This window comes from Chiloscyllium punctatum, chromosome 18 (assembly GCF_047496795.1).
Source record: "Chiloscyllium punctatum isolate Juve2018m chromosome 18, sChiPun1.3, whole genome shotgun sequence".
Lineage (NCBI taxonomy): Eukaryota > Metazoa > Chordata > Chondrichthyes > Orectolobiformes > Hemiscylliidae > Chiloscyllium > Chiloscyllium punctatum.
This window is the reverse complement of record NC_092756.1, coordinates 91,059,334-91,086,967: the sequence shown is the minus strand read 5'-3', so window position 1 is coordinate 91,086,967 and position 27,634 is coordinate 91,059,334. Positions and strand designations below refer to the sequence as shown.

General features: G+C 39.9%; 1 protein-coding gene across 7 annotated transcripts in view; it reads right to left on the bottom strand.

The window, feature by feature from the left end:
* The window catches only part of pold1 (polymerase (DNA directed), delta 1, catalytic subunit), a 111,102-nt gene that overhangs the window by 37,901 nt on the left and 45,567 nt on the right, over positions 1–27,634 (bottom strand). For all 7 annotated transcript variants that reach the window (XM_072588742.1, XM_072588743.1, XM_072588741.1 and 4 more), the window contains 4 exons: positions 26,720–26,808; positions 24,711–24,827; positions 23,705–23,818; positions 19,545–19,692 (listed from right to left, as the gene is read on the bottom strand). In XM_072588742.1, the coding sequence (XP_072444843.1) occupies positions 19,545–19,692; positions 23,705–23,818; positions 24,711–24,827; positions 26,720–26,808 (468 nt within the window). The remainder of the gene's footprint in view (positions 1–19,544; positions 19,693–23,704; positions 23,819–24,710; positions 24,828–26,719; positions 26,809–27,634) is intronic.

Here is a 27,634-nt window from a genome sequence, read left to right as displayed (position 1 = left end):
AAGTATAATTATGGGCTGTTATTGTATCGGAACAGTTAATTAGTAATAGCTACTGTATTGGGTCAGTTAAGTTTTCCAACAGTTGTGATTAAAATTCCTTTTTCTTTTATTCATGTTTCAACTGTTGTGTTTAAATGACCACACAAAGCCAGGTGATTTGACCAGTTACATCACACCTGCCTTTAAAATCAGATAAAGTTAGGGTCTAGGCTATCTTAAAATATTTTTGAGGGTGTCTGGCCTGGTCCATAACACGACTCAGGATTTTATATCTTTCGATCAGGTCACTTCTTACTCTTCTAAACTCCAGCAGAAAACAAGCCTAAGTTGCCCAACCTTTCCTCATCAGACAATCTGTCCATTCCAGGTATTGATCTAGTAAAATAAACCAGATTGCAGAAGTTGGAGATCTACAGAAATTGCTGGTGAAAACCAGGTGCAGCAACATGTGTGTGAACAAAGCAGAGTTAATGTTTAAAGTCTGGCTCTTCATCAGAACTGAAACAGCTGAGAAAAACTGGCATTTATGGGGGCTGGGGAAAAGAAGAGATGGGACCCAGTTTAAAAAAAAAGAGATAAAAGGGTACACGCAAATGAAGAGATTATGGATGGCAGATGACAGAAGAGAAGCTGACATGATCGTGAGAGCTCAGGGCAGCAGAAAATGGGTAGTCTGTGCTTAAAGTAGACCATGTAATATGATAACAGGCATTGGAGTGGTGAAAATAGGTTGGCTATGTTAAAAGCAACCCATGTCAACTGGATGCAGGGTGGATTTTTTTAAAAAAGGACAGAATCAGGTTCTAGACCTATTGAATTTATATGCGGAGTTCCAGAGACTACAGGATTCCCAAGTGGAAGATGAGACTTCCAAACATGCACTGAGGCTCAACTCCTCAAGGCTTCTCTGAACTGCCTCCATTGCAGTTTATTAAATTATTATTAAATAAGATGACCAATACTGCGTACAGTACTCTACATCCTGTCTCACAAACACCCTAATTGATGCAAAACCTGATGACTTATGAATTCAATTCGCCGTGCGGTAAACAACAGCATCTATCAGCTTTCCTAGTTTCTTGTTGTACCTGCATATTAATCTTTTGCAATTCATGTACAAAGACACCCAGATCCCTCTGCATCTTGAAGCTCCACAATCTTTCTCTGTTAGATAACATGCTTCCTTTAATTACTTTCCTGCCAAAATCAGGAATTTTATACATTCCTACATTATGCTTTATTTGCCAAATCTTTCCCCGATCAATATATTATCTTTTTGTAATCTTGTGTCATTTTCACAACTTACTTCCCCATTTATATTCATGTCATTTGCAAATTTGGCAACCATATCTTCCATCTCTTCATCCAAATCATTTACAAACAGCTGACAACCAGCACCAATCTCTTTCACACACCACTCACTTAATCTTGCTAACTTGGAAAAGACCCATTTACAAAGATTTTCTACATTCTGTTAGCCAGCCAATCCTCTAGCCATGCCAATGTGTTACCTGCTCCACTGAGGTTTTATTTTCCTTTGATGTGGCATCTTATCAAATACTTACTGGAAATCTCTATACAGCACATTCATTGATTCTTCTTTATCTATAGAACATGTTACTCCCACAAAAGACTCTCAGATTAATTAAGCACAATTTCCCTTTCAGAAAATCATGTTAACTCTGCCTAACTACTTTGAATTTGTCTAACTTTGCTGATTTAACGAATGCAATAAAAGCTTCCAAATTTTCCCTATGACAGATATTAAGCTAACTGACATACAGTTTCCTGCTTTCTGTCTTCCTTCCTTTTTGAACAAAAGAGTTACATTTTCTATCTTCCAAATTAATGGGACTGTCCCTGAATCAAGCCTTTCAAAGCCCCTAGGATGAAGTCCATCAGGACCCCAGTGATGAAGAAAGCTATTAAATGGTGCATTATTTAAGAAGGGAGTGAAAGAGAAAGCAGGGAACTACTGGATCTGTTAGCCTTAAATCACCAGAAAGTAAAATCAATAAAAGGGAACTGAACCCGCGTTGTTAGCATTTTTCTGTATTGTAAACTAGCCAGCTAAACAACTGAGCTATCCTACCCCCCGCTGTGGACGGGTTAAGATTCTAAACTCCATTACATTTGAAGTCTCTGACTCAACAAACTGAGAAGACTTCGATACTCAGTCTGGGTTGGGATCAGTTTTTTTAAAAACCTTTTTTTTCCCTCTTTTTCCTAACCATCTTCCTTAATCATTTAAAACTCCAGGGAGAAAGTAATGAATGGTACAGAAGACAGCACTACTTCAGCACTCAATCTGATTGACCTTCTTCTGTTGGCTTCCAGTCAGCAGCTGTGTATTGCATTGCGACCAAGAAAGGGAAGTCAACAGTTGTGAATAGATTCGAAGAGTGCAGTGCTGAAAAAGCACAGGCGGTCAGGCAGCATCCAAGAAGCAGGAGAATCGACATTTCAAGCAGAAGCTCTTCATCAGAAATCTGGAGTTTATATCCTCGAAACGTTGATTCTCCTGCCCCTCAGATACTGCCTGACCTGGTGTGCTTTTCCAGCACTCTGATCTCCAGCATGTGCAGTCCTCACTTACTCCTAGTTGTGAGTAGATGCCCACATTCCACAGTGCAGCAGAAAATACGGCAAAGTTGTGCTATCCTCCTCAAAATTCAGTTTGAAAATATTTTTTCTTTAAAACAAAAGAAAACTGGCTGCTCCCACTGCCTCAACCATCAACAGATGGTCCTAAAGTGATAGAGATAGAGATTTAGGACCACATTACTGCATGGTCTCTCAGTTACTTGCTGCTAGAACACTTCAGAACACAGAGGTCCCTTTATTTCAGTCTGCAAGGAGAATAACTAAATCAGGGAAAAAACCCAAGTCCAAGGACGCAACACGCACTATCTGCAGCATGACCAAACAACTATTTCTGATTAAAGCTTATATACCAATGCCATAAGCATCTCCTAACCCAGCACTGCTTTGAGCCTAAATTTCACTTTCAAATCACGCAACTTGATGCTGACCTACCTCTTTGACCAACAGCTCCAATATCTCCCAAGTGTCAGGTTTCAAAGTTTTGTATGATAACATTCCTGTGAAGCACACAAGAACATCTTAATGCAGCAGCAAGTGTATTTCTGTTTGTCCAGATGAAAGAAAGACTGCAGCTCTGGCAGAAACAGAACTGTGTGCACTACTGAAGATTCCTTCCATGACTTTGTGACTGGAAAGAAACTAATTGGGCAGTAATTGGCACTTTGCAAGTCATTCTTCTCATTCACTGTGATTGAAGTATCTGTTAATTTCCTTCCTTCCTCTTTTCTCTAGTTTTCCCAACTTTACTAAAATCTTTTCTTATTAAGAAGTATTAAGTTTTGATCAGGTACATGCATCTGAAATGTTAAGATCCTCTTTCTTTAGAGATACTGATGAACTTCTTGTATATCATCAGCATTCTACTTCCACAATAGATGGAGACAAGTTATTTCCTGAAACAGGACAGTAACCAGATTTTCTGCAGCAATGGAAGAAAGAGATGGGCAAAGCTGAGAAAAATCAATTCCCAAAGATTATCAGAGTATTATCACCCAATGACCTTTCCGGGCCAGCAAGATATTCTAAAGCTTCTCATGTTAGGAACACAACACAGTGAATTTACTGAAAACTAAATTGGGACTAGATAGAGAGGGAACAAACTGGATATTGTTTTGTTGGAAGGATCAGACTCAACAAATGAAATAACTTTTCTCTTTCAAATTTATTTCTCTCAAACCCAGGAATGTAACTGTTGATTAGATACCATGGTTACAAGGACAGAGATAAAAAGCATTCCTAATGGCACAAAGATAGCTCAGAGAAGGTATAAGAAAAGTTGTTTAAATTAAGGAAGATTTTGATAGAATTAATCAGAAAGGAGATTTTCAACACAAGGGGAAGAATCTGTATTAGGAAACAAATACTCCTTGGTGCATAAAAAGTTTTGCTATAAGGAGATTTTAAAGTAGAAACCATTGGATTCAATGAAAAAAAAAGAGATGATTCCTTAAACCAAAGGTAGGTTCGGAGCTAATGAGGAAGCAATATGTCAAAGATGCACTGCAACAATTCACCAAAACTCCTTCAGTAGCACCTCCAAACCCACAACCTCAACCATCCAGGAAAACAAAGGCAACAAACAGATGACACCACCACCCTTCAAGTTACACAGCAACCTAAATTAGAACTGCTTCACTCTCACTGGATCAAAACCCTGGAACTATCTCATAACCAAACTGTAGGTGCGCATACATCACGTGGTTTGCAGCAATTCAAGAAGGCAACTCACCACCACCTGGATCAAGGGCAATTAGGGATGAGCAAGAAATGCTGGCCTAGGCATGGAGGCTCACAATCTATAAATAAGTTTAAATAAGACTTTGGACAGTTCCAGCAAAAAAGCCAGCACAAAGAATGGGCCCAAATAACTTCACTTTATGTTGTACAATTCCATCATTCTCTGGAAGGAAAAACAATTAGTCATAGAGGTCTACAGCACACAGGAAGGACCTTCAACAGATAAAAACAATTAACTAACTATTCTAATCTCATCTTGCAGCATTTGGCCCACAGACATGCATTGCAAGTATACACCTGAACACTTGTATGTTATAGATTTCTTTCCCTACCACCCATTTTAGCAGTGAGTTCCAGATTCCCACCACACTAAGTGAAAAACATTTTCCTCACATCCCCTCTTAACGTTCTGCCCCTTACCTTAAAACTATGAGCCCAGTCAATGCTCCCTGCATCAAGAGGAAAGGTTTCTTCCTGTCTTGGCCTCTCAATCATGCCACCAACACCACCACCCAACCCCTCTGCTCCAAAGAAAAGAATCCCAATCTATCCAATCTCTCTTCATACTGAAACTCTCCAATCCAGGCACTATCCTGATAAATCTCTTCTGCATACTCTCTAGTGCAATCACATCTTTCTGATAGTGTGGATTCAAGAACTGCGCACAATATTTTAGTATAGCCAATGTTTTACACAGTTCCAGCATCTCCTCCCTGATTTTAAACTCTACGCCTCAGCTAATAAAACTAACTTAACCACTTTATCTACCTGTCCAGCTACCTTGAGAAACAAAAACAGAAAATGCTGGAAAAGCTCAGAACTTGAGGAAGGGTCACTGCCAAAAAGTTTACTGTGATTTCTCTCCACAGCAGAACTAGACGGCATAGGTTTAGGGTGAGAGGGGAAAGATAGAAAAGAGACCTAAGGGGCAACTTTCTCACTCAGAGTGTGGTACGTATATGGAATGTTTTGCCAGAGGAAGTGAAGGAGTACAATTGCAACATTTAAAAGGCATCTGGAAGGGTTTGGAGGAAGATGAGCTGAGTGCTGGCAGGTGGGACTAGATTGGGTTGGGATATTTGTTCAGCATGGATGAGTTGGACAGAAGGGCCTGTTTCCGTGCTGGACACCTCTTGACTCTATGAGACGCTGCCAGACCTGCTGTGCTTTTCCAGTAATTTCTATTTTTGCTTCTGATTTCTAGCATCCAGAGTTGTTTCGGTTTCAGTTATCTTGACAAACTGGTAATCCTTGAGGTTTCCCAGGGTCCTACCATTTATCATGTACTCCTTTGTCTTGTTTGTCCTACCCAAGTACGTTATATCTCATACTTATCTGGATTGAATCCCATTTGCCACCGATCAGCCCATTTATATCCTCCTGTGGTCTAAGGCTATCCTCCTCACTAATTACCAATCCACCAATTTTTGTATCATATACAAACTTAATGATCAACGCTCTTACACTCAAGTCTAATTGTTCGCCTAAGTTCATTCCCTCTCAATCACTGCATACAAATACTGAATTGGTACCTTCTGAACTGAATGAGAGGAGTTACGGAGTGCAAACTGACAAATTAGTCTGCAGATCTTTTCCAATCCCTCTGAACAAACAGGGATCTTGCAGAACGACGCACATTAAAAGATAAAAAGGTCTAGACAACAGGGCAAAAGTCAGTCGTGCTATCTGGGGACCACTACTGTTGTGTACAATGGACAGAAATGGTACAGATGAGGAGAGTATGATTTTAATACTGGCACCTTGGGATGAAGGTCAGCTTCTGTTACTGCCTTCAAAAGAGGAGGGAAAGAGAGATGGCAAGATGAAGTATGCAATTAAAACAATCCAGAATGACAGAGTGCCAAAAGCTAAAGGGAGTTCCCAGTACTACAGGTGTACCTTACAAAACTACCTATTATTTGATATGAGCTAGCCTCAAAGCAGCAAGCTGGTCACAAAGATTAACTGTTATAAGAAAACAATTTCATGCAGAAACTTCCCAGAAGTTTGTGATCTGATACTAAACTGTGCACACCACCTGTTCAGAGATGTTATTATACACCTCTGGAACAAGTGTGACTTAAACTAGGTACCAGAGGTGAGGACACCATTATTGCATCCCAAAAGTCCCCCTCCACCCATCCAAGAAGTTGGTTAAATCAACCTATTTGTATAAATTATGACATATCTCTACGGTAGGTGAAAATTGAACCTGAACATTATGGCTCAGAGGTAGTGACACTAAGACTACACCACAAGAGCCTTCCACTCATCCATAAGACATTTTCTAGTCAACCTATTCAGAGATGTTGTGGCACACCTCTAGAACAGGTGTGACTTGAACCCACATCTCTTGGCTCAGAGGCAGGGAAACTCCCATTACACCACATTAGCCCATACCCATCCAGGATTAATTTTAAAAGCAACCTGTTCAGAGATGCGATGACAAACTTCTGGAACTGGTGGGTCCTCCTGAATCAATTCATCCAGGACTGTGTCTCTGAAGACTTGCAGCAGATGAGTGAAAGATTTGATGGGATTTCACACTGTTCAGTGTTATCTAACCACCTTTGTTGAAAAGTGGCATGCATCCCAGATTGAATTTTGTGGTTTAAAGCTAACTTATTGACCATTCCTTATAATGATTCCAACACATTGTTGAGTACAACTGACATCACAAGCAATCTTGTTTCACAGCTTTTGTTTTGAGGGAAAATAGGTCCAACATTAGAGCTTATACTGAGCATAGAATTTATTAAATACAGTATTTTGCCATCTATTCTCATTGTTGCCAGGTTTCTCACAAATGTTCCACAAGGAACTTGGCTGAAGCGTTTGGAGTGAAAGATAGCACATCTCTGAAATGGTAAAATATTTGGTGAGCTCAGAAACACGATAAGGTCTAAACCAGGTTCGCAATGCACATGTGTTGAAGCGTAGATAACTACATGGGAAGATTGTCTTAGGGAAGATTGAGTAGAGAGTACCTGTACTCATTGGAGTTTAGTATAATAAGATGTAACCTTACTGAAATGTAGAAGGGTATTTTGGAGACTGACAGAGCAGACATCAAGGTTGCTTCCCCTTGTGGGAAAGTCTAGGATCCACAGATCATAACCTCAGTGAGGGGACAACCAGTCAGGACAGAGGTGAGGAGGAATTTCTTTTTGCAGAGGATAACTAATCTGTGGAATTGTTTACCACAGAACACTGTAGAAGGTGGATTATGCATATTCAAGACTGAGATAAACAGATATTTAATCAGTAAAGAGACCAAAGGTTATGGGTACAAAAGGCAAGGAAGTGGAGCTGAGAATAATAAAATCAGCTGTGATCTTAGTAAATGGCATAGCAGATTTGATGGGTTGAATGGACTATTTCTGCTCTTATGTCATATGGAAAGCCTTTCTAATGCATAAGGAACTAACCTAAAATTTTCTGAAGTTTTATGATATCATGATCTTATACAGAGGGAGACATGATATAGTGGACTAGCAATGTAAGAACTTATGCTCAAATCCCATCATCAATGAGTAAATTTGGAATATAAAGCTAGTTTCATTAATAATGACCATGAAACTATTGATTGCTAGAAAACAGAACATAGCATCTTTAAAGTGATGAAACATCAATTAAGAAACTTTTGATCATTCAGGAAATCAAAGGATATGGGAATCAGGCAAACAAGTGGAGTTAAAATAAAAGATTAGGTTTTACTAAGTGAATGGTGGATAGGGTCAAAATGGTCTCACTCTGCTCCTATTTCTTGTGTTATACAGAGGTGCAGTACTACTTTATAGAGGAGATAGACACTGAGTTAGTTGTTCTCAGAAGAGATAGCAACTGGATGGTTGAGGTTTCATGCTTTACATTTGCACTTTCAGCAGTGTACCCATAATTTTCACAATAAGTGTAATTACTAAGGAAGGTTCTCAATAACTCCGCATCTTGGCTCTGGGAGAAACAAGCAACTGTGTTAGAAAGACTGGGCACATCAACTTTGAGGACTGCGATTAAAATAATATATATTTCACATTCACAGATTTAGTGATGATTTGGAGGTGCTGGTGTTGGACTGGGGTGTACAAAGTTAAAAATCACACACCAGGCTATAGTCTGACAGGAAGCACTAGTTTTCAGAGAGCTGTTCCTTCATCAGGTGGTTGATTTATTGAAATAACAAACCTGAAAAGGAATTTTAAAGAATTTTTTTGCCTAAGTACTTTAAGTTTATAGCCAAAACTAGTTACACAGCCATTTTGCTACAATAATTTGACTTCTTAAAATGTAGTTATAAAAAGAGTATGCTCTTAAGAATTTATTTTGTGCATTGTAAGTCAACTTTACGAGTAACTTGAAGAATGGTTACTTAATCTGGCATCCTTGAATCTGAATGTTTGCTTCTGTTACCTTCAGGAGGGGGAGAAAACAAAGCAACAAATACAACTGAAGCTCAATACCATGAGCAGAATAATCAATCCAGTCCATACTAACAAATACCTACTGGCTAAAAGGAATGCATAATACTGAGTGCCCAGTTCTATGAGCGAATATCACAAAACTACTTAAGTTGATATGAACTGGCTTTAAATTAACAACCTCTTTCACAACAGCAAAAAGGTTAGCTGTTGTTAAGTAAACAGCAATTTCATATTAACACTTTGCAGAGGCTCAGTAAACAGTTTAGAAGAGTTTACATCACCTGTTGATCCCCAGACTGAGTTAGCTTTATAAAGACTATATCTTTTAATTTTTCATTATTTTTGATTGAGGACTGAAATAGGAAAAGGATTGGTATTAAAAAGCAAGGCCCATGGCAAGGATTACTGCAATTTTTAAAAGTAAGTTACCTGACAGTCATTATAAGTGCTGTTTTCACTGGTTTGCTCAAAGTTTTTTTGGGAGACACGGTGGGGAGAGGAGAGATGGTGGTCTAGTTGGAGCCAGCACATGTATGAAAAATGTCAAAAACAAGTAACAGTCTGGGGAATGGTGACCCACTGTCGACTACAAACACTTTCTGCCTGCCAACGTGACTGGCTCCAGATAGCTGAGCAGCTTGTGGATGAATGCTCAATGAGAAGCGATCAGTCTTCTGAAAAGTAGAGAACTGACCTGCTCTTGGCAGTGAAGGAAACACCATGTCTGAAGAAAGCCATTTTATTTCCCCTCATCAATTGCTCTGAGCTATGGCACTTAACCAATAAGTCATAGGCATTACAATTGTGAAGCAATTGATCTGTGTCTCCTGCAAGTGAATGGACCTGGAAAAAGGCAGTTAAAGAGTTGGGCCTGATAAGCCAAAAGGATCATTTCAGCAAACACTGTGGACAGAGGCTTTGAACTGCTTACCCAATCTTGCCTTCCACTAGTGAAACCATGATCTCTTTTCTGCCTGAGTCGGCCCGTGTGTGGATTGGGGAGTTTTATGAAAGGATTAGTTATTAACTGGTAGAGTTGTGTGTCAGTGGTTCATAATTGTTTATCTGCAGCTAGTGTATCAGCTGTAATAAATAGTAATCATTGTTAATTACATAAACCCGGTCTGTGTTTTCTGTTAAGCTGGGTCTAAAAGGCAGGTATAATGAAGAATTTTGCATACTTTCGTAAAATCGAGTTTTATGACAACTTTGGTAATAGCGAGGCTTGATTTCCAGCACTTCCAGCATGAAGAGGAACTTCCTCAGTTCCCAGTGAGGCATTAACATTTTAGTGATCTTATTTGTGATGACAGTAATCAAGCTGACCCTCAAATTTCTGGCAGCTTCTGTGGCAAAATAAAGTTAACATCAAGTCCAATATGACTTCTCCAGAACAGATCTGATTCAAAAGATTAACTCTGTTTCTCTCTCCATAGATGCTGTCAGACATACTGAGCTTCCTCCAGCATTCTTCTTTTGTTTTAGATTTCCAGCATCTGCAGTATTTTACTTTTAATCACTCAAACTGTCTGCATCAGGGACTGAAAAAATAAATTAGATTTTCAGACTGTTCCTTGTGGTACCGTCACCATTGCTGAAAGAAAGTGTGCAAAGTGCCTGGTGATTGCAAGTACATGCTTGGCTACAAGAACAACAGAGATCTGACAACTATGCACGTGCAAACATCAAGTAACAGGAGGATCAACAATGCTCTCTGTAATCAAAAAGCACTTAAACACATATACCGATGATCCACTTGAGCCAACTACCATATGGCCATTGGGACATAGGTTCATGCACCCAGCAAGAGTCAGGTCAGGTGAGTGCAGAGCTGAGAACACAAAGGAAAATGATTTCAACTGAAATTCAAATCAATTTTGCAATCCATTTTGCAACAGCAAAACAGAAGCCCAAGCCCAACTGTGTAGCACTAATACCAGCAGATTTGTATCACGCAGGAAGCAAGACTTTACCACAGGAAAGCTGGAAACTGTCCGTTTCCTGAGGCCTGTTTGTACTAAAACTAAATTACACACTCATAGCAGCCGCATTCCTTGCAGCATCTCTACCACAGCAGAGCCACCACTACCACCACCCCCCACCCCGCCACTGCCATCTTGTACATGAAAGGACTTACAACATAACCTCATTAATCTGCTCCCAAATTGCATAATTTTCTTTTTGTAACCTTGTCTTACATCAGCCATCTCTTTCCCAATCATCAGCTGCAAGTGCGCAGTTAGGGTTTGTTAAATCATCAATAACTGGTGTCTCAAGCAACCTGTTCAGGATCAAAGCAACCTCCACTGACTGTTGAGTCGCAGCAAAAGTTGTTCTGAAGTGACATTCAAGGAAAGAGTGAATTAATTATTAGTCGTGTTGAAATGTAAGTCACGGAGGGAAAAAATAAAACTCCCAAGGCTCTTCAGAGACATAACCACACAAATAGAAAAAAAAGGGAAAAATAGGAGAGGGAGGTATGGAACTTAAAATAATGTGTACAATAATAGTTACCACACCACAAAACAATACAAGCTTTGACGTGTCTACTAAGACCAAGACTCATGGCAAGCACTACGGGAATAAGATCAGACTCGAGAAAGGTGGTTGAAAGAGAGGGACTTGCATCAAAGACAGATTGTTGTGGATTCAAGACCCATTGCAGGATTGGACCAAACACTTCAGTTTAGTACTAACTGAAAAGAATCAGTACTCTTTCCAATTGTAGATGGGGGTTGTCTGCACATAAATTAGCTACCCCATTACCAAAGTAACAGCAAGTCCACTTCAGTAGAAATTAGTTGGCACTGAAGTGCTTTGGTCCAACCTACAAAAGGTACCTCACTTGTGCCAGCACAGGATGCTATTCAGATTTACTTTCATTGGGTACAGGACATTACATCCATTATTTTCTGATCTTCGATCTATCCCTGCAACCGCATTTCCTCTAATACAGCTACTTTAAATGTAAAGGATCTCCTCCATGCTACTTTGTGATAAAACCTTTGAAAAGTCCACACAACTTCCATTACAAGGAGTCAGTGAAATTGTTTAACAGCAGTCAACAGACATGGTTTAATTAGTTTACTACCACCAGTGAGTCAGGTTGTAATTTGAAGTTCCACTTCAAGACTTGAAGTAGCAGAGAGTGCTGCACTGTCAGAGGAGCTAACTTTTGGATGAGAAGATAAATCAAGCCAGCCCCAAAAATCATGTGGATGCTTATTCAAAATGTAACAGGTGTGTATTGCCACAGTATCCCAGCCAATGCTTCTATAACCAACATCTAAATATCTGAGCATTGACTCAAAATATTTGCAGTTAATTTACTGATGCTGGAAATTTGGGGGAAAAAAATTGTGAGTGGAGAATCTGCAAATAGATATACAGGTTGTGCTGTTATAATGCTTGTTTTGTCAACACAAATTTGCTGTAACGGGATTACAATGCCAATACTTAAAGCATTGTTTATAAAGCATGATTTTTTCTATAACAATGAGTTGCACAAGTATGCAACCAATGCATTATGGAATGACTGTAGCCAGGTTGAGAATGAGAAAAAATTTGGCAGACACAGTATAATGTGAATAAAATAAGGTTGCCTAGAAGAACAGAAAAGCAGAATATTATTTAAATAAGAGCGTAATTGTAGAATGTTGCTGTTGAGGGGTTCCAGGGTCTCATACATGAACAAGTTAGCATACAACCACGGAACTGGAATGCTTGCCTTTATGGCATGGGGAATGAAATACAAAAGAAAGGAAGTCTTACAATACTGCAGAGGACACTTGTGAGACCACACGATCAGCTTACACTGCTGATCTGCAATACAATGTTTTGATGACAGTTTAGAAAAAGGTTTACTAGGCTGTTTACGAAGATGATCATCTTATGACATAAGGTTGCACAGGTTGAACATATGTTTATTGGCGATCAGTAAAATGAAAGGCAATTGTACTGAAACATCAAAGATCCTGAGGGGGCTTGACAGGGTAGATTTTGAGATGTTTCCTCATGTGGGGAATCTAGAAGGGATTCCTTTTCAGAATAAGGGGTTGCTCATTTAAGATTGCTTCTGAGTGTGTCATTAATCCTAGAGAGAGTTGGTTAGTTCAGTTGATTTGACTGCTGGTTTGCAATGCAGTGTGATTCCAATTGTTTTGGTTCAATTCCCACACTGGAGATGTCTGTTGTGATTTTCTACTCTGTATTTAGTTATCAGAAAAAAAACTTCCTCCTCACAACTGCAGTGTGCTTTCTCTGCAAAACTATCCTTCTAGCTTTACTTCAAACTATGATGGATAAAACTACACCAACCACCACCCATACCAAAAGCAGGAAATACTATTTGCAACCTGTAAGGAGAAAATTACAGTTTTCAATTAAAATAAATGCAGCTTTCTAACAGCTGAGCTGATTAACACAGTAAACAGCTGAGCCACAAAGAGCAAGGAAGTCCCAGGCCCAATTGCTTCTCTGCACTATGTTAGCCAATCTGAAAAAGAGGCAAATAGAAAGTTGTAACTGGCACCAACATCCACGAGTCAGAAAAGACTGGGAAGATAATTATTCAATTCCTGAAATCTATCTTCTGATCCTTATCGGAAGTGATAGCGCAGCTGATGAGTGAGGAAAAAATTAAGTTCAACTGCAATCATCACAAGTAGTAAAAAACCTTCAATACAATAAATTCAAATCATGAACAATGGCTGCATTTGCAAGAAGTCAGGGTCTCTCTTGTTTGTGAAATTGAGCCAGTGAATATCAGTGCAGTCGAGATACGAAGGGAGAAAACTCGTGAGGAGAAATAAAAATGTCCACAACAACAGAAAAAAAAGGATGTGGAGAAACAAAATTAAACTCTAGTAAATTTTAAAATCTTTCTAGAAAAAAATGACCAAAAATGAGAAATGAAAATGATTTGTGCAAGCATGAAAGATTGCAAAATAAGTCTTGTAGAACAACCTGACAGTGCAGAAAGGAGCTTTAAAAAGCTGCTAATACAGTAAAGAACCATAGGATTCAAAACTGGTGAGTCTCAACTTCGAATAAACTTCACTCAACCTTCCAGAATCGAAATCATGTACAGCAGGCTTCAACAAAAATTTCAGTCACTTGATGGCTTCTTTCTCCACAGACGCTGCTAAAACTGAGTACTGCCAGAATATTATTTTTAATTTCAGAATTCCAGCATCTGCATTACCATACATAAATACCTGGTTGGCTAAGTTAAAGGGGCAGTCACACTGCAGTCTACTTCCTACAACTGTGAGGGGAAAGATGATGCCTGTGGAAGATGTATGAAAAAAACGTGTCCAGACTGAAGACGATTCAGGAGTTTAGAGTGAAGACCTTTGGAGTCAGATTGTACTTTTGCAGCAATTTCCCTTTAGGAATCGAAATAGTTTGAGAAGAATGCACAACCAGTAATCTACAGAAAGAGAAGACTTAATAATGATTGACTATGATTAATATCTAGTATTCTTCCAACCTTTATGTGTACTGTGACCTCTTTCCTGGCCAGGAACAGGCTCATGTCTCATGGCGCACGCAGCAAATCTGCATCCACTGCACAAGCTTGTTTCATAGGTCAATGAACCGCCTGACAGCTATTCTAGTTCTACCCTTGTGCAATTTAATACATGGCTCTTTGTCTTTTATGAGTTCTTAAAATGAAAAAATTAATCTATATTGGTCCAATCTAGTTCCTTCGTTATGTTAAACATCTCTATCTGATTCTCCCTGGCTGGCTACGAAAAATCTCATAGCTAAGATGTTTCTAAGCTGGGTATCATTCTTACACCTTCTGAAACATTGTCAAAACTTTTATATTGCCAATTGAACAAAGGAACCAAAATTTAATTTAGTATTCCAATCGAAGTCTTATACAAAGACCAAAACAAAAATGCTTTATTTATGCCATTCTAACTATAACTACACAGCACTGATCATGATCTTTAAGTGAATTACATATGACAATACAACGTGTTTTTGCAGCAGACTTCAGTGCTGTACCCTGGAAAAAGCAAGCGTATGCAACATAGATAAATAAACATATTTAACCAAAGTAATCCTTCCCTGCCTCAAACTATTGGAAGTTTTAATTAGATGTCATTTGATGCCCTCACTGGGGCCTACAGAAATCAACATCAACTGGCAAGTCCACTGGCAAATGGAACCACGATAATTCCGACACTCTCAAACCTATTCGAGACCTGAATCCTTACCTGAAGCAACAAACGCCTGAAAAACTCAAAATGGCTATGAATTCAAAGTAGGATGGGCCTTTCGAGATAGAGGTAAAAAAAACTTCTGAGGATTAGCCAAATCAGATCTGTGCTATTTGTTTTATTACATATATCTTAAGGCAAGATCCCAGTCTTCATTATTAACCTAAAGTTCCAACCAATAGTCACTAGTTTCAGAGTAGACATTTTACCACATACTCCTTGAAATAAATTATACAATCAAGTTCAGTACTTGACTAAAAGAATAACATCAAGCCACTAGACTTCATCCAACAAGGTTCACCAACAATCAATGAAGAGTTAAAGTCTAACCAACTAACATGTAAGTGTCGAAATGTTATTTTGACCGTTATAACCCCACTTATCTGTTATAAACATCTCATATTGCATGACTGCAGTTATCCCCTGGGATAAGACTAGCCCTGTAAGTATGCCAGAGGTCCAAATGCTTAGTATTCACAACTTTGGCTAATCAGTTCAATTACTTTGCAAGGAGGGTTTCTGTCTTTATTTTCTTAAGTCCACATAAAGCAAAACTGCATTGGATTTCCAAATCTTTTCAAACAAGGGCATGAGGAAAACAGAAGTAATTGTGCTTACATCATGGCTATCTTGTCTGCAGATCAAGATCAATTATTTTTCAACCACTCATTGCAAGGCTAGTCACTTATCACAGTGAGATGTTTGAAAACAATATCTTGCACAATTTACAAGGCTCAGATGACAATGTATCAGTTTCCTTTCCCCCACCTTGTCCAAGATCTTACACAAGCCAGCAATGTCCAGATAGGCAGCCACCTGAATTTATAGCTCCTTCATGACTATTATGTAACTAAACTTTAGATGGTGCTGGATGACAGACCCCACTGACATGGAACAACAATGGAAAGCTGGAAGATAGATGAGAAGAAACTTGTCACTTTTTAAAAAATACATGACATCTCCGCCATCTCTTTTACCAGATCAGTTAACAACCTGATGTGCATTTTTTTGTGCCCTCAACTTCCCTCTGCTCCACTGACCATAAGACTGTCAGTTATATTAAACCCAGGTCTTCTGGTTAGTGTCCCTACTGCCAGCAGAAACAGTTTCTCTCTCTACTCTTTCTCAGGTTTACTGGACTGCTATGTATCTTAAAGATATTTTCTTAACAACTTGTTCAACCTCTACAGCAGGTGAGACTTGAGTCTCACTCAAAGGTAAGGACACTAGCATTGCACCACAACAGTCTACGTACTCCGTAATTTCCTTGGTCAACCTCTTCAGAGATGTTATTACACACCTCTGGCACAACTGGACTTGAACTTGGGTCTCCTCGCCAAGAGTGAGGGACACTACCATTGTGCCACAACTGCCCTCACTTCTCCTCTGTGAAAATCCTTCATCATTTATAGAGTGGTTGGAACCAGGTGGACCTCATTAACTACAAGGTTTGCAATTGAGGTTGTTAACCTGCACCAATCAGGAAAGCCCTGGCTGACCAATATAACCAGGAGATGTCCTACACCTGCACACACCCGATATGGGTGCTCGGGAAAAATAAGCACCACCACTGTCAGGTGATAGTGTGTGGGGGAAAAACAAAAAAGAAGAAAAATAGAAAAAAATGAGCAGAGGAAAAAAGTTATATAACTAGATTAGAATCTCCTCAACTGAGGACTGACTGAGCGCTGGCTGGCCACAGCTAGTGTACTGTGCATTAATTATCAAAGGGGGACTTGGTGACAGGACACTGGCCTCTGTGCAGTTCTCAATTTGGAACATCTGTTTTAAGCTTCTGACTAAACATCTCTGCCCTCAGAAGAACAATGCCAGCTCTCTTGCCACCCACTGCACCACACTCTACATCAAATGAACCAATCTGCAACCTTGATATTGTATTATGTTTGACACTGAAGTGCTCTTGTGACCAGATATCCACACTAAGACCAACTATTTCCACCTGCATAACACCACTCAACACTACCCCTGCTTCAATTCATCTGATGTCACGATCCAGGTTTTCCTTATCTATAGGTTCAACTATTTCATTACTGCCACGGCCAACCTCTTATTTTTCACCTTATGTTAACTTAAACATGTTCAAAACCTTGTTGTCTGCACCATAACTTGCACTGAGTCTTACTCAGTCAGACAGAAAGGAAACAGACCCTGTAGTCCAACTCGTCCATGCTAACCAGGTTTCACAAACTAAATTAGGCCCACTTGCCTACGTTTGGCCAAATCTCTCTAAACCTTTCCTCTCCAAGTCCCTGGCCACACGTCTTTAAAATATTGTAACTGCATCCACCACTTTCTCTGGCAGTTCATTCCATATATGCACCACCTTGTGTGAGAAAGGTGCCCCTCAGGTACCTTTTAAATCTTTCCCCCCTCACCTTAAACCTACGACCTCTAGTTCCCAACTCCCCTACCCTAGGAAAAGAGACTTTTGCTATTCACCTTATCTATGCCCCTCATTATTTTATAAATTTTATAATGTCTCAACGAATCTAAGTTGTTGCTACTTTTCTAGCCGTTAACTGAACTGATGCTCCTCAATCCATTGTAAATATGGGCCAAACTTGTTCTCTGGCTTCACAGAATTAGTTTACCTTGGCCACAGGAAACACTGGAGCACAAAAACTGGTCTTAATGACCCACAGTTAAAATCAGCCAGATTCCCACTGCTGATCACGATCTTTCTTGAAAGTATCCTGGTCAAACACAGGACTGGGGCTCAGTTGTGACAGAGTGCTAATATCACAAGCGCTTGTGAAAGCAGACTCAAAGAGAATAATAAAATGCTCAAACTTATGCTCAAATCCCACAATCTCTAATCTCCTGTAGCACTACAACCTGCCAAGATGTCCAATCTACTCCAATTCTGCCTCTTGCACATGACTGATTTACTTTGCTTCACTGACAATCATGGCTGCAGCTGCCTCAGCTCTAGGCTACCAAATTCCCTTTCTAAACATGCACCTTTCTCCTCCTCCAAAATGTTCCTGAAAATACACATCTCTGACCAAACGTTTTGTCATCCACCTTTCTCCATTCCCCTTTTCTTTTGGACCATGCTCTTGTCAAGTGCCTAATTTTATTATGTTAAAAGACACAACACTAATGCACAGTGATGTTACTATCTTCAAGTAAAGGACAGAAGACATGAAGCAACTCCAGCACCTCATATTTCTGAGGCAGTAAGAACAATCAGAGAGACACTTCTTGAGGAAAGCAGAGGAGGGTGAGCAAAGATGCTGCTGACAAATTGATTTACAACATCTTATCCTGCTCAACACAACTTCCTGCAAAGCTTAACCACAGTCTCCCTTCTGAGAACATTGTGACAAGACTCATCACACAACTGCAGTCTTCTGACTGCATACAGCTTGGTTGGCTATACATATTAAGACTTTTTACCCATATACGGATACACCCATTTGTTACAACCATTTTAAAAAATCTGTTGTGTATAATCTCTTCTTGGTGAGAAGTTGTTTTTAAGACATTTAACACTTAAACATGGTTCCCATTACTGTTACTGTATCAGTAAAACAGAACGTCTCCTTTTTAGTCTGAGAGCTTTACTCATTTGTAATTCAGAAAAGTTCTTGGAAGCAAGTTCCAGTATTATTTTAGTTCTATTTCACAATTATGTACAATACCGAAATATTACGTTCCCACGGCTCTGCTCATCATCTCCTCACTGAAGTCACGCAACTTTCATGTCAAGAGAAAAATACTGGATAACTTGTCTAATATAGATCTGTCAAACTGTCTTATAGCTGATTGAGATAAGGTGTACAAGATTATTCCTTTGATTTATTTCCCCCTTTACAAAAGTGTAGTAAGTTCCTAACACCTCAGTATAATTTAGATTAAGAACTAATTAGCACAGGGAAAGAAAGCTTTAGTACAACTATAAGAGATATTGCTTTGTCTTTCAAACATACAAAATGTAGTGAAGAAGCCACAACAGTACTTCACTTACTCTTCATTTTTTCTTGAGCTGTCACAATTTAGGTAAATCCTAACTCCCATGAGTGGATGACAATAGGGTGAAGCATTGGGTCACAACTGAGCTACACTTGAACTCAACATGCTTGAAGGTTACTAGACCATTAGTTGTGTTTTGGTGCCAATCCAATGTTTATGATTGGTTTTATGCAGTTCTGGATTGGATTTAGCTTAATTTTGCAAGCCATCAGGCATAATTTCAACCAACTCATTGGTCCAGCTCCACAAAAGTAACACCCTCACTTATGATAGGTAACTTATGAGAAACCATCAATTCCTGGACTCTTTGGTACCTAAATCAACTCTCAACTTTTGAAAATGTAAAAAGCATGAAAACTCTCCTCCAAATAAAACTAAAATCCATTTGCTTCTCAGTCAAATAGCCTGGTAGAAGTAAATCTTACCTAATATGCACATGTTTAGAAAGCAAGGAAAAATTGAAAGTAGTCACTCTGCAGGCTTTTGTTTGGGAAGTTATAAAGGAGGCAGGAGCAGGGGGTGAAAGGCAGAATGAGAACACAACACCAAAGCTCACCTGTGATATTTCCAGGCAAGGTAGCTTGCCAACCTGTGCTCCAGTGAAACCATACACTGAATTTGCACTCACTTTCAGGGCAAGTTGACGACCATCAAGAACCTTTTGTTTGAATGGATCCGTCTCTTTCTTTAGTTCTGCCTTTGCCCTTGAATTGGGAGGGGGTAGAATAACATTGAAAATATGTTACTTCATTTGTCAGAGTATAAATGCCATAAAGATCAGGGCCCTTCTAATGCTAACTCATCATTTGAATCGAGTCTCAAATCAGCAGGCTGTAAGTGCTGCCCATTCTATATGGGCAAATCATTGCACAATAGGTAAGCCTCAAATATATGAAAATGTGCCATTTATAGCACAATTGAATGTTCTATAAAATCACCCAAGCAGCCAATAAAATGACTAGCATGGTCAAAAAACCCAATCTTGTGCAAGGTTATTGTTATAACAATTTCAGAGAGAAACAGATGCTGATTCATCCCATACCAGGCATAGACAATTCCTGCTGAAAATGTGTTGCTGGAAAAGCACAGCATCTGCAGTCCTCACTTTCTCCTCATAGACAGTTCCTGACCTGACTATTTGACACTCATGTCTGGTGCAAGATATACTAACTCTTTTCACAGTAACTACTACTTCTCGAGTCCCCTGCCCAAAGATAGATCAGAGCCACAGTGTCACGCCTTCGAACAATGACGGAGGCAAGTCCCTAATCCAGTCTAGCCAGAATGGGAAACAAGTCCCATGTTGTTGGCAAAAATCTGATCCACACTGAACCCCCAAAAAACTCAAAGTGCTATGGCAATATGCAGGTTGCAGGTCCAAAACTACGAGTTGTGACAGAGGCTTCAATCTTCTTTCCAACATATGCTGACCAGGAGTCTCTCCCACCCTTACCACATGCATTGTCATGTGTTGGAAGTATTCACACACTAATACTAGGCCTGTTTGGCTACAATATGGCAGCATTTCCTGGGGTTGGTCTTCACTGTAGAGTTTTGGCCGAGGAGGCTGGGTCACGACCACCAAACCACAAGACCTTCTCTCCAGAGTAACAAAGATAAAAAAAAAATCTGTGACTGAACATAGGACCAGGAGCAAGTCATTCAGCTTCCCAAAGCTGTTCCACCAGTTAATGAAATCATGAATAATTTGTGAGCTGACACTGTAGACACATCTTTGCCTCTGAAAAAAAATCTATCAATCCCAATTTGAAAATGAGCCATTGATCTCACATTAATTGATTTTTGTAGAAAGAGTTTGAAACTTCTACCATCCTTTATGTAAAAAGTGTTTCATACCTCTTAGTAGGCTGTGGGTGCAAAACTGTTTACAGAAATCTCTATAGGATAGTCTAATCAGGATCTTGCACAGCTGAAGCATGACTTCAACCTCTTTCTATTCCAGCTGTCCGGATATAAAAGCCAACTTTCCATTAGCCTTTCCCATTACCTGTCCATGATAATTTAATTTAATTTGTTAATACCAGCAAGACTAAGGAAATCATTATTGACCTTCGATGGGATGTTACTCAGATGCTCCCCTACACATTAACAGCACAGAAGTGGAACAAGTGGAGAATGTCAAGCTCCTGGGAGTGGTCATCCACAACAAGCTTTCTTGGACTCATGTGGACGCACTGGTTACAAAGGCCCAACAATGTCTCTTCTTCCACAGGCAGCTGAGGAAATTTGGCATGACGGCGAATACCCTTGCCAATTTTTATAGGAGCACCATAGAGAGCATTCTGTCTGGATGTATCACTACCTGGTATGGCAACTGTACCATTCAAGATCAAAGACAGTTACAGAGTGTGATGAACTCAGCCTGGACAATCACAAAGGCCAACCCCCCATCTACAGAAGCTATCTACAAGGCCTGCTGTCAAGGAAAGGCTGCCAGCATTCTCAAAGATCCATCGCACCCTGCCAATGTTTTTCTACAAGCTCTACCGTCAGGGAGAAGGTACAGAAGCCTGAACACGCACCAGCCGGTTTTGTAACAGAATACTGAATGGACTCTCAAACTCTTAACATTCACCTGTACCTATGTTTTGGTTTTTGCCGCTGTTTACCTATTATTTACTTATCTATGCTACTTAACAATGTGATCTGCTGGTATTGCTCACAAGACAAAGCTTTTCACTGTGCCTCGGTACACGTGACAATACATTCAATGCAATCTCTTCCTCAAATTATCTTGCCAACTCTAATCTTGTGTACTATTTCCTATGGAGGAGAAAGTGAGGACTGCAGATGCTGGAAACCAGAGTTGAAAAATATGGTGCTGGAAAAACACAGCAGGCCAGGCAGCATCCGAGGAGCAGGAGAATCGACGTTTCAGGAATAAGCCTGAAGAAGGGTTATGCCCGAAACGTCGATTCTCTTGCTCCTCGGATGCTGCTGGGTCTGCTGTGTTTTTCCAGCACCACTATTTCCAACATCATGATCCAAGATTGGTCCACTCGTTCCAACAGAGCGTTTGTCTAGCTGGTCGCTTCAAGTATTTACCAGTGTTAAATCAGCTACCAGGAGGGATACAAGGTCAATGCAGATCTTAGCCAGGGAGGCACACCATTCTAATGCACAAAAGCAGTGAGAGGTATAACACCTTCACACCAACTCCTTCCCTACAAGGTGTCTTAGCTATCTTTAGATCAAAACTTAGATCAATTGGGCAAATGTAGCATAATGAAGGATAGCCATCATGGATTAGCTATGGGCAAACTGTGTCTAAATAATTTGAGAGATCTTTTTAAAGTGAAGTAACAGAGAGGGCCATAGGAGGTAATGCTGTTGATGTGGTGTACGTGGACTTTCAAAAGACATTTGATGAAGTATTGCACAAAAGAATCATGAGTAAGGTTTGAGCTCAGCGAATAACAGGGACAGTAGCAACATGGATATGAAACACTGCAACAGAGAAAATGGGTGGACTTTGATCATTCAATATGATCATTTCCATGGCACGGAATTCCATAGGTTCACCACTCTCTGGCTGAAGAAATTTAACCTCATTTCAGTCCCAAATGGTGTGCCCTATATCCTTGAGTTGTAACCCCCTGGTTCCAGACTTCCCAGTCATCTGAAACACACTGTCTGCATTTCGACCATGTAGTCCTGTGCATGGTTATGGAGAAAACAGGAAGTGGCACTAGGCAAATTATTCATTCAGAGAACTAGTGCAGACATGATAAACTGAATGGCCTCTTTCTGAGAGAATATTGGCCATCCAAAACCCACATGTTCCACTTTCTCAGCATTCATTAGAAGGCATAATTAACAGAGGCTTGAGACACATTTCCAACCTGTAGCATCAGCAAGGAATGTTTTATGGAACAATAGGGATGGTCATGAAATAAGGTAGAAGTGCAATTAAAATGAAGTCTGATGAAGCAAACGTAACTAATAAACTAATATCCTGTTTATGCTGATTTAGTTCATTTAATTGCACTTCTTTATTCATTTAGTCTCATTACCGTGCTCTTTTCCCAAGGATGTTACAATTTCTCTCTTTCAATATGTACTCAAGATTTTAGAACATTTTCTCGAGTCTGCTTCTACCTCACATCATAAAAATAGAAGGAAGAATAATCCATACAACCTTGAACCTGATCCATCATGTGTTATAATCATAGCTGAGCTTTTACCTTCATTTCACTTTCTGCAGTATCCAGATATCCCTTAATTCCCATAGCAACCAAAAGTGTCTCATCATCTTAACATATTCAACCAGTGAACGTTCACCGCCATCTTGGATAGATAACTCCAATTGAAAAAATCTTTCAGATTCTTATTCTTAAATGGTTGCATCTTATCCTGACTCCAAGTCTACACTTAGAAGCCAAGGGAAACATTAGAAATTCTGTCAAGCCTTCTTAAAGCATTTTATTCAATGGGATCACTTCTTATTCTTTTACTCAATTCCACTCAACCTCACCCAGACTGACTCTTTCCTCCCAGAAATCAATCTTCTTGTTCAGACAGTGCATTCTAGATAGCAGTTCACCATTAAAAAAAACCTCAACTTGCCTCTAGCTCTTTCGTCAATTGCCCAGGCCAAAAAAAGCAAAATTTGACCAATTAACTGAACAAAGTCCAATAATTACAGCTGATGAATTAACAAATACTGTTCCAATGACCGAACATTACCATACTCACCTTTTCCTTGCAGACAGAAGATTTTCCAAGATTTCTGGAAGAAGACCCTTTCGCACTGAAACTTTGACAAATTGGTCACCTGTTGGAGTCTTAATGAATTGGTCTGAAGAAAACCTTGAAAGGGAAAAGGTACAGTGTCGAGGATAAAGCCACAAAATGAATTTTGTCTTTCATTAAGGAAAAGCGAGCCTCTATTATATGTTACCATTCCACATGTGTTTTGGTTCCACCAGCTAGGGTTCCTAAGATTCCAACATGCTTATGACTTCAAGATTAAAAAGATACAGCAAGTTGAATGGACTGCTCAGTGTAACTAGAAAAATACACTACTTGCAGTGCAGCTGAAAAAGATAAACTAGTTTGATCTGGTCTTGGCCAAGTTAGCCATTTCCAGAGAGCACTCGATGAAGAGATATAGCAACTGAGAACTGTACCTTCTGGTGTACCTTCTCGCCATCAAGGAAGAGTGTGGGCAGGCTGGGGGGAGATTGGCAGAGGGAGCAGGAGGGGGTAGACCAGGGGTGGGTGGGGTGTGGCAAGACAGGAGGTAAAAGAGAATTGGGAGAGTGGGAAGGGGAGGGGGTGAGATATGAGAAACCAAGAAAGGTGTGAGTGTGGAGGGAGAGGAGGAGCAGGTGGGAACGCAAGTGGGAAAGGGGAAGGTGTGGGGGAGGGAAAGAGGGGTTTGTGATTGGTGAAGAGGGGGCCTGTTGGGGGAGAGAGGAGAGCAGGTGGGGTGTTGCGGTTGGGGAAAGAGGGCTGGGTGGGCGAGACGGGCAGGTGGAGAGGGTGTAATGGAGAGAGCAGTGTGGGAAGGGGTCATGGAAAAAATTGGAGGGGGCTAGCGAGAAGGAGAGATGGCAAATCTCACCTAATTCTGATTAGACTAGCAGACTATATGGTTCAGCAAAACAGTAATGTCCCTAAAGCAACTAAGGTTGCAACTCAATCACTAGAATACTCATTACCTAAACATAACCAATTTTTGAAAAGCCACGCAACTCACTTGTACTTTTCCACAGCACCTGGCTTCAGCAGTGTTGTGTAGCAGAGGTTATGTGCCATCATTATAGATGGATACAGTGAGGAAAAATCCAGAGTTGCAATGGGGACATCATAATACCTGTTGGAGTAGAAAGCAAAAATTACTCTTTGTGAAGTACGGAATGTTGTGGAGCCTTTAGAACACAAACTTCCACAGAATAGACAGGGAATGTGAGAGAGAGAGAGAGAGAGAGACACCCTGTTCAATGTACTCTCCAGCAGAATACAGGTCAAGGGCAAAGCCATACACGTATGAGTTACAGGGGAAAGAATATGTAACATTTGTTTAATGTTCAAAATGAAAAGAAATTGTTAAGGCTCACATGGTATAGGAGAAACATGACTTTGAATTTCATCCTTGGCCTTATGAAGACCAGGCACATGAATTACAACAGTCAACAATGATTCACTTGATATCACCTATGGAATAACATACTTTGTCGAAGCTCCCACCACGTCTCAGCTGGATATAGCTCAGACACAGTTCAGGCAAGTTTCAAATTTAACACTAATCCAAGTACATTCACAGATAAGGTAAAGTGATACGACTGGCCTCATGATTTTCACCCAATCCTCAGCAAGTTGCTTTGACACTACCTTCCAAACATGCTACCTCTACCATCGAGGACAAGTGAAGCAGGTGCAGAGAAGCACCAACACTTGCAAGTTTCCCTGAAAATGACATATTCTGACTTGGAACTGTATTGCAGTTCCCCCAAAGTCACTGGGTGGCACGATGGCACAGTGGTTAGCACTGCTGCCTCACAGTGCAAGAGGCCTGGGTTCAATTCCCACCTCAGGCAACTGTGTGTGTGGAGTTTGCACATTCTCCCCGTGTCTCAGTGGGTTTCCTCCAGGTGTTCCGGTTTCCTCCCACAATCCAAAAACGTGCAGGTTAGGTGAATTGGCCATGTAAGTTGCCCGTAGCGTGAGGTGAAGGGGTAAATGTAGGGGAATGGGTCTGGGTAGATTACGCTTCGGCGGGTTGGTGTGGACCTTTTGGGTCAAAGGGCCTGTTTCCACACTAAGTAATCTAATCTAATTACCAAAATCCTTGAGTTCACTTCCTAATAACAGTCAAAGTACCCACACTACATGGAACACAGCTGGCCAAGGCACAGCTCATCACCATCCACATATGTGTAATTAGGGACAGGTAACAAACACTGGTCTAAAAAAAAGTGTTCCCATTCCATAAAAGAATAAAAACAAGAAATTTCTGATCTCATGCAAAATGACACACTCCAGTAGGGATCACTCTAACAATGTATGCAAGCAAAAGAGATAAACAACTTTAAAATTCAATATCAAGAACCCAAATTGGTGAATGGTTCTGCAGGCTGCATGGGTAAGGGCACAATAGAAAATTACTGATCTTCATTTGGCATTACGTTTCAGAAAACTTTTAAGCCTCCCTCAAATAAAATGAGTTTTATGGCATAATATTATAGTCTTTGATTGCCAGTGGAAGCAAAAACCATCTACTAATATCAGTTAGTAACTTGAAAACTCAGGTTTACACCCATTCATCCCTGTTCTCTTCAGCAATTGAAGCTATTGATTAAGAAAAAGATCTTAGGAAGGCAGTTGCATAGGAAATATATTTTCCTAGTCACATCATTTACTCAAAGTTCTTAGCCCGAGGGGAAAAGAGCATTTTATCTGCAGAGACAACCAATTAAAGAGCTAGTGAGTGTTCCGTGCAGACAAACAATAAAATAGTCATTAATAAGAAGTTGCTGAGATTAAATAAAGAACACTAGCATAATTAAAAGGTCATTCAGCAGCAATGAGGAGATGCCAAAACATGGCTTAAAAGGTTGAACAGAAAAGACTAAAGGAGGTTGTGTTAACGAGTGTGGAAAGAATAGAAGTAAACAGCGAAGTAATGTGCCAGGATTCCAATGCAGAATCACCCCATGTTCAGCCAAGTGGCAGATTACTTCAAACATTGAATAACCTAGCCGTTACCCTTTAACTGGCTCAATGACAGTGGCGCCAGTGTAGTCCTCTCCACCCTCTGTTTTGACCACAGGCATCACCAAGTCATGCTTCATTGCCTAGAAAATTAAGATTAATACAGCATCACATTTTAACAACTCATGAGGGGTTTTGCAACTCGTTTCAAACAGTTGCTGTATTCTGTGGACTGAAACATCATACGTTGAGTTCACATGAACCTGCATTACTTTTGCCTATTCACAGACTTGCACTTGCATGAAATGCCTAAATACATGTTTTGTTAACAACTCTATTTGCAACCTGATCATCTTAGCATTACAAAACAGTTTGAAGGATTCACCTTCTCAGCCTCTCTTCTTGTCTAAGGCACGGCGACCCTCATGCTAAACCACCAACAGTCATCTCTCTAATGAAAGACCAGCCATATGGTTTAGTAAGACTATGGCAATTTTACTTATTTTTACAATTGCTGTATTTATTTAGTACTTTTCAAATTGTAAAACTTTCTCATCTGTTTGATAGGAGTTTTATCAACCAAGGTTTAATACTGAGTCACAAAGTTATGAGAATAGATACCAAAGGAAATTAAAAAGGTAAGTTTTAAGCATCCGAGAGGAGGGAAAATAGATTGGGACTTCGAGTTTTGGGCCTAGGGAACTGTAGACACATACACAAATGACGTAGTTAATGAAAGCAGGACTGTTCAAGAGACCAAAAGAAATGCAGAGATTTTGAAGAGCTGTAGGAAATTATTGATAGGGTGTCAAGGCGATGGAGAGATTTGAAAACAAGGATGAGGAATTTAAAATTGAGGCACTGTCACACTGAAAGCAAGTGTAAGTCAGCAAGCAGAGATTACGGGTGAACAAAGTTGGATGTGTTAGGATGTAAGCAGCAAAATTTTAAGATGAACTCATATTTTAT